Source organism: Megalobrama amblycephala, linkage group LG20 (genome assembly GCF_018812025.1).
Source record: "Megalobrama amblycephala isolate DHTTF-2021 linkage group LG20, ASM1881202v1, whole genome shotgun sequence".
In the NCBI taxonomy this organism is placed as follows: Eukaryota; Metazoa; Chordata; class Actinopteri; order Cypriniformes; family Xenocyprididae; genus Megalobrama; species Megalobrama amblycephala.
The window spans coordinates 20,093,294-20,111,176 of NC_063063.1; the positions used below are offsets into that span (position 1 = coordinate 20,093,294).

The 17,883-nt window shown below is 38.0% G+C and overlaps 1 protein-coding gene across 1 annotated transcript in view; it reads right to left on the minus strand.

Annotated features, from left to right (window-relative positions):
* Positions 1-17,883, minus strand: part of myo1d (myosin 1D) — a 91,996-nt gene that overhangs the window by 59,314 nt on the left and 14,799 nt on the right. The window contains exons 2-11 of the mRNA XM_048169777.1: positions 14,466-14,674; positions 12,541-12,634; positions 10,890-11,055; positions 10,518-10,571; positions 10,120-10,215; positions 9,146-9,262; positions 8,847-9,050; positions 2,044-2,189; positions 1,816-1,930; positions 1,504-1,674 (exon numbers count right to left, since the gene is read on the minus strand). Coding sequence (XP_048025734.1) covers positions 1,504-1,674; positions 1,816-1,930; positions 2,044-2,189; positions 8,847-9,050; positions 9,146-9,262; positions 10,120-10,215; positions 10,518-10,571; positions 10,890-11,055; positions 12,541-12,634; positions 14,466-14,674 — 1,372 coding nt within the window. The remainder of the gene's footprint in view (positions 1-1,503; positions 1,675-1,815; positions 1,931-2,043; positions 2,190-8,846; positions 9,051-9,145; positions 9,263-10,119; positions 10,216-10,517; positions 10,572-10,889; positions 11,056-12,540; positions 12,635-14,465; positions 14,675-17,883) is intronic.

Here is a 17,883-nt window from a genome sequence, read left to right on the forward strand (position 1 = left end):
TGTTTAGGGTCAAATCTTCTGACATTATATCCTGTTTTTGGTTCTCTTACATGTCTTTGGACCATGTTGCATACATGTATTTCAGTCGAACCGAACCAGAAAGTTTGTACAGGGTGTACAGAGACCCATCTTTTCAGGGGTCTCGCTCCACTTGTTCAGTGAGCACCAGGAATTGGATGGCAGTGTTCACGCTTATTCAAATGAACCAGAGTTCCAAATGTAAACACACCATAAAAGTCCAAAAAGAGCAACTTTATGAAATAATGAGCTATTTATCTCTTCCTCACTGCTGCAATCTGCTATGCTCTACGGCCAGTGCAGCTTATGGCAGAGCAAGTTCCATGTTTCATGTCAGGCCCAAGTTAAGAGAAAGGAACTACAGAGAAAGAACTCCGGTCCACAGAGCATACTTTTCATACTTGAAATCAACCAAGGGTGAAACTTCCCCTCTTAAACCGAGCTTGCAGAGGAAAAAAGCAAAGCAAAGGAGGTAGTGAAGAAAACGCAAGAGACTCGGACACAGATTTTTAACAAGCAACCATTAATTATGCTGTTAAAGTGGCCTGCACATTTCTCCCACAAACAAGCCTGGAAACATCTCAGAGGTGTCTGTGAAAGATGTATTTAATTGTGAGATAAACACACCTGAACATATAAGAGAGCTTTCCTTTTCCATTTTCACCTACTGATCCATCTGTTTCTCTTTCATATGCTCATATACCATGTCAAATTCGGTGAGAGTGGTGTTTACATATTTAAAGCATATACTTTGAAATGGATACACTCATGCAGATGTTTTGCTCACACGCAGCAGGAGAAAGACACATCATCTATCTAGCTAACAGGCCTGAGATTCCTCCACAGTGAGGAGTAACCCTCTGCATTACAAATGAGCTCTGAAGGACACTTATTATTCCTGCATCCAGGGAGACTTCTGATTATTCACACAGCCTGACACGGGGAATTATCTAGGGGCAGACGATGCCTGCTCGCTTTAGCTTCCTCCCTTTGGTATGAATGCAGCATGTGTGAGCTGAGGGCAGATTCTGAGCACAGTTTGATAAAGAAGTACCTGAACTGACCCTCATCTGGGTCTGTGCCCACTGCACTGCGTGACCAGCCCATCAGTGTCCAGAGACTGTCTAGAGCTCTGCAAGGTATGTTTACATTTTGTTTTGTTTACTGCCTTTTTCTATCTTTATCTCAGTCCGTCTCTATCCATAACTCTCCTACTCCCTCTTGCTTTCTGACACTTTGCCAAGGCTGAGACATCAGTCTCACTAGCTTCCATTGGTTGCCAGTGACATCACCGAAGTCTAAGTAGTGAGAAATACTGGAGGACATTTTTTCACTAACCATTATTGCCTCCTTGTGTTGATTCAGGGTAATGCATACAATTCAATTAAGACTACAGGATGATCAATATTGCTATTTTTTTCTTTTTGATCAAATAAATGCATCCTTAGCGAAACATAAACTTTACCCAGTTGTTATTTTCAATACCTTGCGGCTAGTGTAGTGGGCATGTTTTGCCAGTTTTCCATTGAGAGCCTGCAGGAACATCTCATCCGTCACCTTCCCCACATTCATGCACGCCTCATCCAGGACCGCAAAAATGCCTTTATGCTGCTGCTCCACCAGATCCACGATGATCTGATTGTTAAAATAGTCGATCTGTTTCCATGAGCACACAAATCACAACAAAGTTTATTTAGTTGCAGTAACGCTAGATCAATACGAAATGAGTTTCTTTTTGTACAACATAAACAGTGAAGATGTGAAAAGTTCATGGAGAAACCATCAAATGAAACCCACATGTTTCCAGGGGATGCCCTCACGCTGATACTCTTCCTGCTCTTGTTTCAACACCAGTTGAATGAAGAGCTGCTGTAGTTTTTCATTACAGTAGTTTATACAGAACTGCTCGAAGCTGGATAAAACAAGGAAGATATTCAGGAGAGACACTCTAATTATAGTAAACAGAGCTGAATAATACAACCAGTAAAGATCCTCATATGTGTACGGAACAGCATACTCTCTCACCTGTTATTCTGAAAGATCTCAAAGCCATAGATGTCCAGGACTCCAATGACTGTGTTCTTCCCATGAACCTTGGCGTCATAGTTTTTCACCTCAATGACGTCATTGATTCTTCCCACAATCCAACAGAAAAGCCGCTCATAAATGGCCTGTGAGTAGCAAATAAAGAGGAGTGAAACTGGTGGAAGAAGAAACGTAGATGTGAATAGTTTAATCAGTCAAACAAATTTGTCTGTTTTGTTCAAGCTTTTTATTGTAATTGTACAGCTACGACATTTTTTTTTCTCTATAGCTATGAAAGTATTGTAAAAAGAGTACATAAAGTCTCTTATGCTCACCAAGTCTCCATTAATTTGATCAAAAATACATTAAAACAGCAATTTCTGAAAGATTATTACAATTTAAAATAATTGTTTTCTATTTTTATATATTTTAAAATGTAATTTATTCCTGTGATGGCAAAACTGAATTTTTAGCAGCCATTACTCCAGTCTTCAGTGTCACATGATCCTTCAGAAATCATTCTAATATCCTGATTTGGTGCTCAAGGAAAGTTTCTTATAATAATCACAGTTGAAAAAAAAGGTTGTGCTTCTTAATATTTTTGTGTAAACCATGACTTTTTTAAGGTTTAAAGGGGTATTTTAAATAGAACATTTTGTTTCTTTTGGAAAGAAAAAAAAAAATAAAAAAATCTTACTGATCCCAAACTTTTGGTAGCGTGTATGTATATATGATATGTGCATATACACAGTGGGTACGGAAAGTATTCAGACCCCCTTAAAGGTGCCCTCGAATGAAAAATTGAATTTATCTTGCCATAGTTAAATAACAAGAGTTCAGTACATGGAAATGACATACAGTGAGTCTCAAACTCCATTGTTTCCTCCTTCTTATATAAATCTCATTTGGTTAAAAGACCTCCGACAAACAGGCGAATCTCAACATAACACCGGCTGTTACGTAACAGTCGGGGTATACGCCCCCAATATTTGCATATGCCAGCCCACGGTCCCAACATTATCATTATGAAAGGCATTAGACAAGGTCAAAACGTCTGGATCAACGTCTGAATCATCAGACTAGGTAAGCAAGCAAGAACAACAGCGAAAAACGGCAGATGGAGCAATAATAACTGGCATGATCCATGATATCATGATATTTTTAGTGATATTTGTAAACTGTCTTTCTAAATGTTTCGTTAGCATGTTGCTAATGTACTGTTAAATGTGGTTAAAGTTACCATCGTTTCTTACTGTATTCACGGAGACAAGAGCCGTCGCTATTTTCATTTTTAAACACTTGCAGTCTGTATAACGCACAAACACAACTTTATTCTTTATAAATCTCTCCAACAGTGTGTAATGTTTGCATGACGAACACTTTGTAAAGATCCATTTTGAGGGTTATATTAGCTGTGTAAACTTTGTTAAGGCACTGTTTAAGGTAAGCGCGAGCTCTGTGGGCGGAGAGCACGGGATTTAAAGGGGCCACAGCATAAATCGGCACGTTTATAATGATGCCCCAAAATAGGCAGTTAAAAAAATTAATAAAAAAAAATCTATGGGGTATTTTGAGCTGAAACTTCACAGACACATTCAGGGGACACCTTAGACTTATATTACACCTTAGACTTATTATTAAAAACATAATCTAGGGCACCTTTAAATTTTTCACTCTTTGTTATGTTGCAGCCATTTGCTAAAATAATTTAAGTTCATTTTTTTTCCTCAATGTACACGCAGCACCCCATATTGACAGAAAAACACAGGATTGTTGACATTTTTGCAGATTTATTAAAAAAGAAAATCTGAAATATCACATGGTCCTAAGTATTCAGACCCTTTGCTGTGACACTAATATATTTAACTCAGGTGCTGTCCATTTCTTCTGATCATCCTTGAGATGGTTCTACACCTTCATTTGAGTCCAGCTGTGTTTGATTATACTAATTGGACTTGATTAGGAAAGCCACACACCTGTCTATATAAGACCTTACAGCTCACAGTGCATGTCAGAGCAAATGAGAATCATGAGGTCAAAGGAGCTGCCTAAAGAGCTCAGAGACCCAAATATCACTGTGGCTGAGCTCCAGAGATGCAGTCGGGAGATGGGAGAAAGTTGTAGAAAGTCAACCATCACTGCAGCCCTCCACCAGTCGGGGCTTTATGGCAGAGTGGCCCGACAGAAGCCTCTCCTCAGTGCACGACACATGAAAGCTCGCATGGAGTTTGCTAAAAAACAACTGAAGGACTCCAAGATGGTGAGAAATAAGATTCTCTGATCTGATGAGACCAAGATAGAACTTTTTAGGCCTTAATTCTAAGTGGTATGTGTGGAGAAAACCAGGCACTGCTCATCACCTGTCCAATACAGTCCCAACAGTGAAGCATGGTGGTGGCAGCATCATGCTGTGGGGGTGTTTTTCAGCTGCAGGGACAGGATGACTGGTTGCAATCGAGGGAAAGATGAATGCGGCCAAGTACAGGGATATCCTGGACGAAAACCTTCTCCAGAGTGCTCAGGACCTCAGACTGGGCCGAAGGTTTACCTTCCAACAAGACAATGACCCTAAGCACACAGCTAAAATAACAACTCCGTGACTGTTCTTGAATGGCCCAGCCAGAGCCCTGACTTAAACCCAATTGAGCATCTCTGGAGAGACCTAAAAATGTCTGTCCACCAACGTTTACCATCCAACCTGACAGAACTGGAGAGGATCTGCAAGGAGGAATGGCAGAGGATCCCCAAATCCAGGTGTGAAAAACTTGTTGCATCTTTCCCAAAAAGACTCATGTATGGAAGTATTTTAATGCCAAATGTTTTTGAAATAAAAAGCTTGTTGAATTGCACTAATTGGAAAAAAAACATGCATCACATTAGCTGTGCTTGCATTTAGATGCATTGTATTTTTAAGGCTTGCATTTTTATGGGCTGAAATTCAACATGGTCGTATATTTAAGCTGTGAATATTTCAATAAAAAATATTTCACACACATTTTCATTATTAAAAATTCAATAATTTATTTTCACCTTTCAGATTTCAATTCCAAAATATTCATTCTGTTTAAAAATACAACCTATAAAATTTGACTAGCAATTTTCAGTCCATTTTATTTCGCTTTACAAATTCGCTTCCACAAATTCAGTGGTTCAAATTCGACAGAAAATTCAACATTTCACATCCGGGGAACTGCAGGAAAAGCAGTAGAGTGCCGATGCATGATCTCCATCTGCTGTTAGTCGACTTCACCAGCAGGTGCCGCTAGCGGCTGTTTACAAAGACGAGCAACGGCTAGTAAGTCATCATTCATTCATAAAAACGGATTTACAGAAATGGAGCAAGCGGTAAGTGAATGTGTGATGATTATCAGGGTCAGTATAAATGCAGAAAAGCTGATAAAGACACAAAAGCTGCATTTATGTTTAATTCAGTGTCTTTACGGTTACTTTCCCTGTTTAGTCTACATGTAAGCAGCTTTCTCTCCCGTGAACGAGATTATAACGTTATTGTCCGATGCTGGTGTACAGATCATACATTAAATCTGAGGTAGACATATATTTCTCTCTGTTGTTTAGTTTCCTTAACTTTATATCGCAGCACTGTGTTGTAATACTATGGTTTCCCTCATCCGTCATAGGATTCCCCTGCCATCAGGACATATAAAACTCTTAACACAGCTTAATGGACTCGTGTACAGTGATATAAAAGAGCAAACTCGCACCTCGTTTGTGATGTAAGTTATACTATATAGGCTCCAAGAAAGCAGATACTGGCATAAAGTTGTTTTGACGCTGAACGTTTGATTTTCGCAAATTTAGGGACCGTCTCTAAAGTTACGATATTGGTATTCACGTTTCTACCTTCAGTAGCGTTTAAAGAGAATGATTTACAGTCACAAAACCAACTCTAAAGTGTTCATCTAGGTTTCAGGTAATGCAAACCTTTTAGATTTTTGATGCTTATTAAAATAAAAGGTAACACTTTATATTATAGTTAGTTAATATGAACTAATAATGAACTGCACTTCTACAGCACTTATTAATCTTTGTTAATTTTAATTCCAGCATTTACTAATGCATTATTAAAATCAAGAGTTGTATTAACATTAGGTAATGCACTGTGAACTAACATGAACAATGAACCGCTGTAATTTTATAAACCCTACAAAGATTAACAAATACAGTAACAAATGTATTGCTCATGGATAGTTCATGTTAGTTAAGACATTATGATCCATCCATATTGTAAAGTGTTTCCAAATAAACTGTCAAGTAATATGTGAATATTGCTATGTATTTCACTACTGTATGGGATCATGCAAAAAATGCCATAATTTAAAGCTCAATAGCATTTGACGAGAATGATTTACAGTCACAAAACTACCTGTAAAGTGTTCATATGGTGTCAGGTCGAACAGTGATGCGCCCTTCTCTCTCTCTCTCTCTCTCTCTCTCTCTCTCTCTCTCTCTCACTCACTCACTCACTCACTCACACACACACACACACACACACACGTTAGGTTTTTGTGAATTGTGGGGAATTTCCATAGGCCGCAATGCATTTTATACTGTACAAACCGTACTTCCTATCCCCCTACCCTACCCCTAACCCTAAACCTAACCATCACAGGAACCTGTGCATACCTTTATTTTCTCACAAAACCACCATTTAGTATTTTTAATAATTAATTTACATTGTGAGGACCGGTGGCCGGTCCCCACGATGTAGGTGAACTCAGGTTTATATTACATCGTGGGGACATTTATATACATCCCCACGATGTAATATAAACAAGAACACACACACACACACACACACACACACACTTGAACTCACACAAACTCTTGTACGCACATGCACATGCATATTCATACACACCCCACTCAAAGTACATGCATATTATATACTATTTCTATTTTTTAACACGTTCATCACACAATTCATTCTACTTCATTTTCATTTTTCCTGCTCATATATTATCCTGCTTATACAAATTTTACATTGTGTTGCCAAAGCATTTATATGAGCAGGAAAAATAAAATTAACTAAGTAGAACGAATTGTGTGATGAATGTGTAAAAAGAAAAAAAGAAAAGAAAAAAAGTATGTGCATGTACTTTGAGTTGTGTGTGTTTGAATGTGTGTGTGTGTGTGTGTGTGTGTGTGTGTGTGTGTGTGTGTGTATGTGTGTGTGTGAGAGAGAGAGAGAGAGAGAGAGAGAGAGAGAGAGAGAGAGAGAGAGAGAGAGAGAGAGTAGGGCGCATCACTGTTCGACCTGAAACCTAGATGAACACTTTAGAGTTGGTTTTGTGACTGTAAATCATTCTCTTTAAACGCTACTGAAGGTAGAAACGTGAATACCAATATAGTAACTTTAGAGACGGTCCCTAAATTTGCAAATTGACGTTCAGGGTCAAAACAACTTTATGCCAGTATCTGCTTTCTTGGAGCCTATATAGTATAATCTACATCACAAATGAGGTGCGAGTTTGCTCTTTTATATCACTGTACACGAGTCCATTAAGCTGTGTTAAGAGTTTTATATGTCCTGATGGCAGGGAGCTATGACGGATGAGGGAAACCATAGTATTACAACACCGCGCGGCTGAATTAAACACTGAATTAAACATAAATGCAGCTTTTGTGTCTTTATCAGCTTTTCTGCATTTATACTGGCCCTGATAATCATCACACATTCACTTACCGCTTGCTCCATTTCTGTAAATCCGTTTTTATGAATGAATGATGACTTACTAGCCGTTGCTCGTCTTTGTAAACAGCCGCTAGCGGCACCTGCTGGTGAAGTCGACTAACAGCAGATGGAGATCATGCATCGGCACTCTACTGCTTTTCCTGCAGTTCCCCGGATGTGAAATGTTGAATTTTCTGCCGAATTTGAACCACTGAATTTGTGGAAGCGAATTTGTAAAGCGAAATAAAATGGACTGAAAATTGCTAGTTGAATTTTATAGGTTGTATTTTTAAACAGAATGAATATTTTGGAAGTGAAATCTGAAAGGTGAATATAAACTATTGAATTTTTAATAATGAAAATGTGTGTGAAATATTTTTAATTGAAATATTCACAGCTTAAATATACGACCATGTTGAATTTCAGCCCATAAAAATGCAAGCCTTAAAAATACAATGCATCTAAATGCAAGCACAGCTAATGTGATGCATGTTTTTTTTCAATTAGTGCAATTCAACAAGCTTTTTATTTCAAAAACATTTGGCATTAAATTACTTCCATACTCATGGCTGTATTAGATCAAAAGGGTGCTTCTACTAAATACTGAGCAAAAGGTCTGAATACTTAGGACCATGTGATATTTCAGTTTTTCTTTTTTAATAAATCTGCAAAAATGTCAACAATTCTGTGTTTTTCTGTCAATATGGGGTGCTGTGTGTACATTAACGAGGAAAAAAAATGAACTTGATGATTTTAGCAAATGGTTGCAATATAACAAAGAGTGAAAAATTTAAGGGGGTCTGAATACTTTCCGTACCCACTGTATGTGCAATTTTATTATACACTATATAAATACTAAAATATACAAGAGTACAACATATAATACAAACATACCTCAGATATACAGTGTGGAAGGTGACATTATCATTATCATTACCATTACAGTGGACCAAAACAGTCATGCATCATATTTAGGGCCTGTAGAAGTTTTAATTCAGACAATGGCATGAAGTTCATATGCAAATTATTGGTCCAGCAGGTTTATTTACAGCTGTGTTACCACAATTTTATTTGTCTCCTAAAAAAATACTCCCAGAGTCCCAATTCATACCTTGGCCAAGGCATCACGACCATAACTGGCCTCTTGATGAGTATGCTGTTTGTCAATCACATCACGCCCAGTGGCCACAGTGCGATAGAGCAGAGCCTTCTCTACATTCTCCTCTTTGGTGGACAGCAAATCCCCCAGCACAGACACTAGCTTAGAGTTCTCAATGAGAGTCACATCTCCATCACTTCCAAACTTCAGATTTCCCTGGAAAGATTCAATAATTCATCAATCAATAAGTTTGGGCAATACTAGCTGCAGTTGGAAATACTTTCTGAAAAAGCTTAGGAAATACTACACACCAGATGCAAGATGGTAGCCTGGATCTTGTAGACTGTCTGAATCTCCTCTACAGTGAAGCCAATGACCTTCATGGCATCAGCAACAGCTTTATATTCAGCACTGTCATTTATAGACGACTGCAAGATTGGAAAGAGAATCTAGGTGAGTTACGGTCACAAACAAAAGCACATCCTGACAGATTAAATAAAGTTTAGTTAAAACATCCTCTTCCTGATCTTGCTTTTAACAGTACATGCTATTAATTCAGCTTTAGGGATAACAGCACGGTCGTTCTTTACCGAAATGTAGACTGGCTAAAAGCCTTTCATTTAGTGAAGGTAAATCAATGATATTGAAATGGGAGGTCATTAAACCTACTATTAGTTTCAAATTGAATTGATAGCAGTGCAATTAAAAGCTGGAAATTGCTGACACAGCTACTAAATCCCCAGACTTCCTAAAGCAAAAGCGCAACACTCAAATTGGTAATTATGCTGGCATACTCATTGCTAACAGCTCCAGCAGAGTAACACTGATTTCATACAGCAGGAACCTTTTGCAGCCACAGTTGTGCTGGACAGAGTGTGAAGTTTAGCCAGCATGTTCACCTACAAAAGACTTGGGAACTGGCATGAAATGTTCAAAACACTCCAGGCTGTTTGTTTCAGACCTCTGTGAGCTAAGCAATCCAGCCTGTTCCATGACGACACCTTGTTTGTTGCTATAAATTTGTTTTCGCACCCGCTCGTTAAACTCCCTGCTGAAGCAATGGAACAGTGCTGGGTGACTCAACAGGCTATTACAAATAGGTTTTAATATGCACCAATGGCTACTGTACCCAGGAACAACAATAATCAAATTCCCTGCACAATTATTTGTGATTGCCCCTGCAATGATTTTATTTTCCAGAGATCCCAAAGAAAGTTTTCTGTATAATATTACACGCACAATACCACCCATAATGGTCTCTTTTAATTTGTACATGGTGCAATACCTTTATCTGGCCTCCGACTTTAATGTAAGTGTATGCTGTGGGATCTCTTTGAATGTGCAGTGACCGCAGCTGAGCATCTGGAGCTCCTTTCACCAGCTGAAAAACACATTTAAAAGCACTTTTGACTTTCCCCACAGGATCATTTCTCTTGTGTTGATATGAAGAAGCATGTAAATTATAGCCTTAATAATAATGGTTTTCAGAGCACTAAAAGACAGATGGAATTGTTCTGATGTTTTGAAGCGATAGGACATTATTTTGTCAGGGCAATAAAAGTGAGAAATGATTGGCCTTTGAAGGCTCTGACAGTGGGGCCATAAACAGGTTTGGTAGGATTTGTCTGGTGTCTAGCATCATAAAAACAGCATCTCAACTCCTGCGACGAGTCCTTCACTCACCTGGTAGAAAGAGTGGAAACTCCTCTCTCCTTCCTGCTGAAAAATGACTCGGGACTAAGTAAGAAATCAAAAACAGATAAAAGTGTTAAGGATAAAAATCATATGCATTTATAATAAACATAAAAATGTCACAGCTTCTCCAGCACACATAATACGATCAAGCAAGACGAAACTGAGTGGTGTGTGCCCGAGCAAAACGGTCTGCAATAATGATAGGGTGTTGTGGGTGGTTGTTTTGTGAATGTTTTAAGTCCATTTCTAGGGTGGTAGTTAGATGGCAGCTTTTTTGGGTGGTTTTTGAATATATGATACATATATATTTGATCCTATGAAAGAGTCAGTTCTAAGCTGCTCCTCTTTAGCACCCCCTACCTTCTCAAGCAGGTAGTTGTTGATATGGCCACCAATGGGGTCTCCCTTAAAATCAAAGTTGATATCCATGTACTTGCCGAACCGGCTGGAGTTATCATTACGGTTGGTCTTGGCATTCCCAAAAGCCTCCAGGACACAGTTGGACTTCAGCAGCATGTTTTTCACCCTGTATAAACACACACTCTTTTCATTTCTACAACATTTATGAGCCACTTGTGCATCATTTCACCACTATAGCTAAATGAGCGTCAGTCTCAATATGAGGCTGATGGATCTGATTGCTCCTGACATTTGGTATTAGAATAAATACACTAATCTGTCTGTTTGAAGCCTTTATGAGCCAGTGTGCATGGTTATATCTGGCTATTTTAGTGTATATAGTATCACCATGTGGTATCCCAGCATGGTGGTTAAGTGTGCTTCAGAGGATGATTTATGGGGCCTGCTGCATTGGTCAGACCACAGAATGCTCAGCATTGGTTCTCTTGCCGTACAGACATGCATGACCTACACTGCACATTGGAGGAAAGTGCCCTGCTTAGTGCCTGACAGGCTGAAGAGGTCCTAACTCTCCTGTTGCAAGCCTGTCAGGCATTAAGCAGGATATTTTCCTCCATTTTGTGACCCAAATAGCTTCAACATCCTGTAAAATTCCACTTTGCTTTTGCATTGGGCCTACAGCAGTGTCGCCAAACTTCTTTCTCATTAGGTACCCCAAAAGCATCATTAAAGTTAATTATTTTTAATTATCTTTTAACTGCCCTAATAATTTATTCATTTTAAAGTCATATTTCTGTTTTATCGGTTTAGCAAAGCAAAAGCAAAATCTTATTATCCTCTAAAATCTGCTAAAGTACCCCCTCAAGTATACTGTATGTTACCCTGGTTGGAAATTACTATAGACTACAAAAACCCCTGTTTTGGCATAACTTTAGATGGACTTCCTGGAAAATATTTTCCGCTGATCAATGCCCAGTTTTGAAAGAGCTTTAACCTTTAGCAAGCAGAGAAAATAAACCATATCTACAGGGTGCAATAACAGTGATATGAAATGTAGCACAAAGCACTATACATCTAAAACTGGATAACAGTTACAAAGCCTGATTTTATTGTTATTACTATTACTGCAGTCATAGTTAAGATACAAAAATGAAGGTCTATGCAGAATGTTGCCGTAGGGACATATAAAGATCTTTATGATTAAATAAACATTACAAGCCCAACATACTGAGCGCTATATTTTTTTAAGCTACATAGATAAAACAGAGATAAAGAATGAAGCACAGTAGATTTTCCTATCATTTATTCACCAAGCTCGACTTAGATCCATCATATTTCAATTAGTGTGACCCAGCACTATTTTAATCTCTGCCCTACATTTCACTTCTAACACTATTGCTCCCTGTGAGGCTAATTCCAATGTATTATTCATTCACTCACTACCATGAGAAACTTTGAAAATTCTGCTTTCTCTTAGTCGCAACCAAGCAAAGATTCGTATGATTATGAACGGCATCCACAAACACAACATCAAATACTCAGCAGTTGTTGTTTATAACATTAAGGAGGCATGCTATGCAGCATGGTCTTAATATGACTCATCACTGCAGCAGCGTGGAGAGAGGAACAGAAAGGCTTTTGTTGTACGTACCTCTCTACCTCTGCTCTTTGGCTGGGATTGGTGATAGCAGCGATATATTGCATAATGTATTTACTAGCCTCTGTTTTTCCAGCTCCGCTCTCCCCTGCAAAATAAACAAACAATGACTAATGCTTTATACTGTATATATAACAGTATAATTGGATAAAATGAAGTAAATACTATTACAATCTACAATGAAATATAACCACTGGTGAAAACGCCTCTATTTTGCATGCAAATTTATAAGAACATACATAAATAGCATACTAATTCGAATGAAAAATGAATTGAAATTTTTTAATTTGTAGCATTTTTATTTTTGAACTTCACTATACACGTCTGTTGAAAAGTTTGGTGTCAGTATTTTAAGAAATTAATACTCATTGCATTGAATGCATTAGGATGCATTCAATTGATCAAAAGTGAAAGAAAAGACTATGCATTGTTACAAAAGGTTTCCGTTTTAAATAAATAGTTCTTTTGAAAAAATATGTATCACGGTTTATTGAGCAGCAAAACTTTGACAATAAGAAATGTTTCACCAAATCAGGAGTCAAATCAGCTTATGATGATGATTTTATTAGGATCATGTGACACTGAAGACTGGAGTAATGGCTACTGAAAATGTAGCTTTCCATTGAAAAATGTAAACATTTTCCATTTCAGTTACTTTAATTGCAATAATATTTCACAATATTACTGTTTTTAATTATCATAAGTATCAAATACACATTTTTGCATTTCCCTAGAACAGAGAGGAAGTTTAGGAGGAAAAATTAAGGCTACAAACAAAAAAAGATCCAAATATCAAGAAGGGCCTTAAAAAGACAGTATTAAGCTAAAACACAAAAAAGTGCTCATGGAATTTATTTGTGAAATTAAGACAAAATTATGCTCTAAATAAACAGCAAGTTCCTCTGTTTGCCACAAGATGGCACCACACATACCAAATATTTTTGAAGTGTAGTCACCACCTGTGGTCACTCTCTGGATAATAATCCATGTTTTCTTATAGAGGCAATATCTGAGTGGTCACCAGATTATTCCCCTTGAGCTATGTGCCCCACCTCAGCATAGTTCCACAGCGACCCAGACAGAAAACAAACACCATCTCTGAGACACATTATTGTAGAAATTGTGAAACAACCATATTGTCGTTAATCTTTTCCACACAATGAGCACGTCTTGAGAAAGCAATTTGCTCATGCACTGAACTCTATTGTGAGCTTCTTCTCAAGAAGTCCACTGTGACTGGGAAACCACACACCACGTCAGTGCCAAGCAATTCTCATCTGACCACAGATCTAATCACATCATTCCTAGTCATACTGAGGCCCCGCACAAGAAGACTCCGGAAAGCCTGAATTCCAGTAAGGCCTGTTATTTAATCAGATAGAAGGAAGAAAATAGGCTATTTTTATTATTATTTGAAGATTAAAGGGATAGCTCACCCAAAAATAAAAATGATCCCATGATTTACTCACCCTCAAGCCATCCTAGGTGTATATAACCATCTTCTTTCAGACAAACACAATTAAAGATATATCTAAAAATGTCTAGGATCTTCCAAGCTTTATAATGGCAGTGAATGGGGGGCGTTCGTCAATATGTAATGCTTCAGAAGCCCTTTATTAACCCCCTGGAGCCATATGGATTATTTTTTAAGATGGATGCATTTTTTGGGCTTCAAAAATCGCACACTCCATTCACTACCATTACAAAGCTTGGAAGAGCCAGGATATTTTTAAATATATCTCCAATTGTGTTTGTCTGAAAGAAGATTTGGTTTGAGGGTGAGAAAATCATGGGTTAATTTTTATATTTGGGTGAACTATCCCTTTAAGTAATGCCTTTTTTTCCTTAAATCATAAGATTACTGCTCCACAGAATTACCCATAAGCTTGATTGTGAGTCACAACACAGACATAGTCTACCTGAGATAACAATGCAAGTGTCTTTGTTCCTCCTCTTCATGGCTTTGTACGCAGCATCTGCGATGGCGAAAAGATGTGGCGGTCGCTCGTACAACTCTCTGCCTTTGTACTGCTCGATGGTGTCCCGCCCGTAAATGTTCATGGCACGGTAAGGGTTAACAGACACCACCACTTCTCCGATGTAGGTGTAGATACGACCCTTTTCAAACCTGCAGCAGAAAGACGAGCACATGATTGATTTGCTGTATTCACATTCATGCATATGGACTATTTGTTTAAACATGACTTTATAAAAGATCTGTTTGGTTTGTGGTCAGTGTGGCTTGTATAATCATATTTCAGTGCCTTATGTAAAGAAAGGGCAGCTTAATGAATTATCTCTGTTAGGAATCAAAAGCAAATAAAAAGTGCAGGATGGTCAAGGTCATGTTTCATGAGCTGCATAATCTGTTTGCACAATAATAAATCCTGCTGAAAAGACCAGCATGAATTTTCAGGCTGGTTAGTGCTGGACCAGCACCAGCCAAACTGACTAGTCATTCAGACAACCCAACGACTATTATATCTCCACATCCACCCTAAACTCCTTGGACGCATGAAGCCAACAGTTGACGTTCACCCTGCTTTGAAAAAGCAGGCTGTTTTGAGCTCCATCCTCAGGGGAACCTGACTTCCTTGTTCTTCCGAACAGACCTGGGTCAAGCCTTGTAGAATAAGGCATCCTTTCTTCTCAACCTGTGGGATTGCCAAGCCTCCCTCAGCTCCATCCTGCCCCAGTCAGTGTGCTTAAAAGTTTGAGGCATGACCTCATAATCTCATACTGAACTAAAAAGCCGTATTATGCCCATTTACAAAGTCTTGATTTTGTTTTGGGTCTTCTAGAATCAAATAACATTATTTTTCAAATATTTTACATTGTTGCAGCACCTCTCTTCCCAGTCTGTCAGTTACTGTCTCTAGGAAGCTTCTCCTTTTGAAAGCGTAATGTGCTCTGATTGGTCAGCTAGACCTGTGTGTTGTGATCGGTCAACCGCTTTGAGCGTGTATCAGAAATGTCATGTTTTTATAGGATTTATTTAAAGGTGCAGAAGGAGAAATGCTGGGAAATGCTAACGTTAGCCTGCTAGCATCCACATGAACGCACATGCACACACACAGCTGCTCTCAGCAAAGCGTCACAAGAGACGGCGTTAAACTACCTCATGTCTCAAAGCACATAACACTACAATATTATTGAACGTAAACAACTCAGAGAGCTTGTACCTGACTGCTGCAGATTCATTTCGGTGTTGATACTGTGGACATGGAAATGCATAATTCCAAGTCTGACTGAACAGGTCCGGTTAGAACGTCACGGGTTGCCATCTCTTAATTACGGTAGTTATGGCGTGAACGCAGCATATGGTCATTGTTTTGCTAGGAACTGTAAAAGGTGGCTGGTGTTTGTTTGTGGTGCTTCCGTGACTGAGGTCTGTCTGTAACATGTACTGCATAGCATGAAAACATACACTGACAGGCAGGTAGGACATTGTATTATTTCATTTGGACTGAATATAAAGACTGGATGAACATTTTATGGTCCTACACCTTCCACAGATGATATATATTTATAAAAATACAGACCATTTAACATAGTGATAGCAATCAGGATATGAACAGACTTTCAACCAGTGTAAGAAAAAAATGTTTCTGTAGAAAATCACCTATTGCACATTTAAACTAGGAATTTTGTGACATGTATGTTCCCAGAAGAAAACTCAAGACTACAATCGAGGCATTTTTAGGGACTTCAGAAACAGTGCTTACTGATACAGAGAATAACTCCCTTTGGAGTTGACTTTTTTGCTTTGTAAACTTGCAGAATTTTTTATGCTCAAACAGCAACATTACACACTACAGAATGTTGAAAATATAAAAAAACACAATACATCCTCTTTGCATCCTCTTCTGACTCAATTAATTTAATTTAAACATCCAGGTATAAGTTGAACAGTTAGACTCAGTAGTACTGCATCAGTCCTCGGGGAGTACCTTACTTACACCCCGCAGAGCAGAAATGTACCATACAACAACATTCACATAAACAAGTCACAGAAAACAGGCCTCAATTCCCTTAGGTCTTCTTACAAATGCATCAGGGATTCATAGAATGAGCAGCAAACCTTTAAACAAGAATAAATCACCATGGACACATCATGAAGCATATTTAAAACAGATTCAGACAGCTCCAAGTGTGCACATGGTGTATGTATTTTAAACTCACCCAAATGAATTCACCCAAAAAACTAAAATTGTCAGCATGAAGTCACCCTTTCATTGCAACATTTATAATGTTACAAAAGACTTCTATTTCAAACAAATTATATTCTTTTGAACTTTCTATTAATCAGAGAATCATGATCAAATATTTATCAGTTTCCACAAAAAACATGAAGCAACATGGCTATTTTCAACATTGATAATAATAAGAAATGTTTCAGGCATGGCAGTGATGGCAGTGATGCTTGTGCCTTTGGTGGCAGCAGTCTGTCAGGCCAGCCCTGGAGCAGCATGCATGAAAAGGTTCTTTTGTGCCAGCCTGCGGGGTAGGATACTGCGGTGTACCCGCTCCATTGTTCTTCTGTCAATGTGAGGTCTGTGTGTAAGGAGCAGAGGCCAGGCCTCCACACCCCAACACAGCAGGCTGACTCTACTCACCCACATCAGCCCCTAAGGGACAACAAAGTCAACTAATGACAATGCCAGAGGGGTCATTTTGATCTATATGATCATATTTGAACTATCCATTTTTCTAATTAAGAAATTTAGTGTTCAATTCAGAACTTAAAGAGGCAATATCTTACATTTTTAATTTATTGTTTACATCTAAGGCCCAATTAAAATGTTAGTCAAGTTTTTTTTTTTTGTACCAAAATAGTCAATTTAGTTTTTCATAAGTTTACATCCTGATATTTAATCTTGAATTTTTAGAGTACAATGAACTCGTCTCTTTTATCTGAAAAGGAAAATGATTATATTATATTATATTAATGATTATATATATATGATTATTCCTCATAATTCAAAGGCATGTGGCATTGATGGCAACAAAAATCTATTTAAAAAAGTATATTATAAAAAAATATTTCATCACTCATTGTAATAAAGAAACTAACAGCTATAAATAAAGAAACTGGAAATGAATAATGCTTTTCTACGGTGTGAGCATAGTCATAATAATTGGATTGGTTAAGATTCAATGTTTTTAAAAGAAGTATCTTATGCTCACAAGGCTGCATTTATTTAATCAAAAATATAATACAATTTAAAACAACTTTCCTATTTTAATATGTTTAGTAATTTATTCCTATGAAGGCAAAGCTGAATTTTCAACAGCCATTACTCGAGTCTTCAGTGTTTTTGTTTTGGTGTCCTGGAT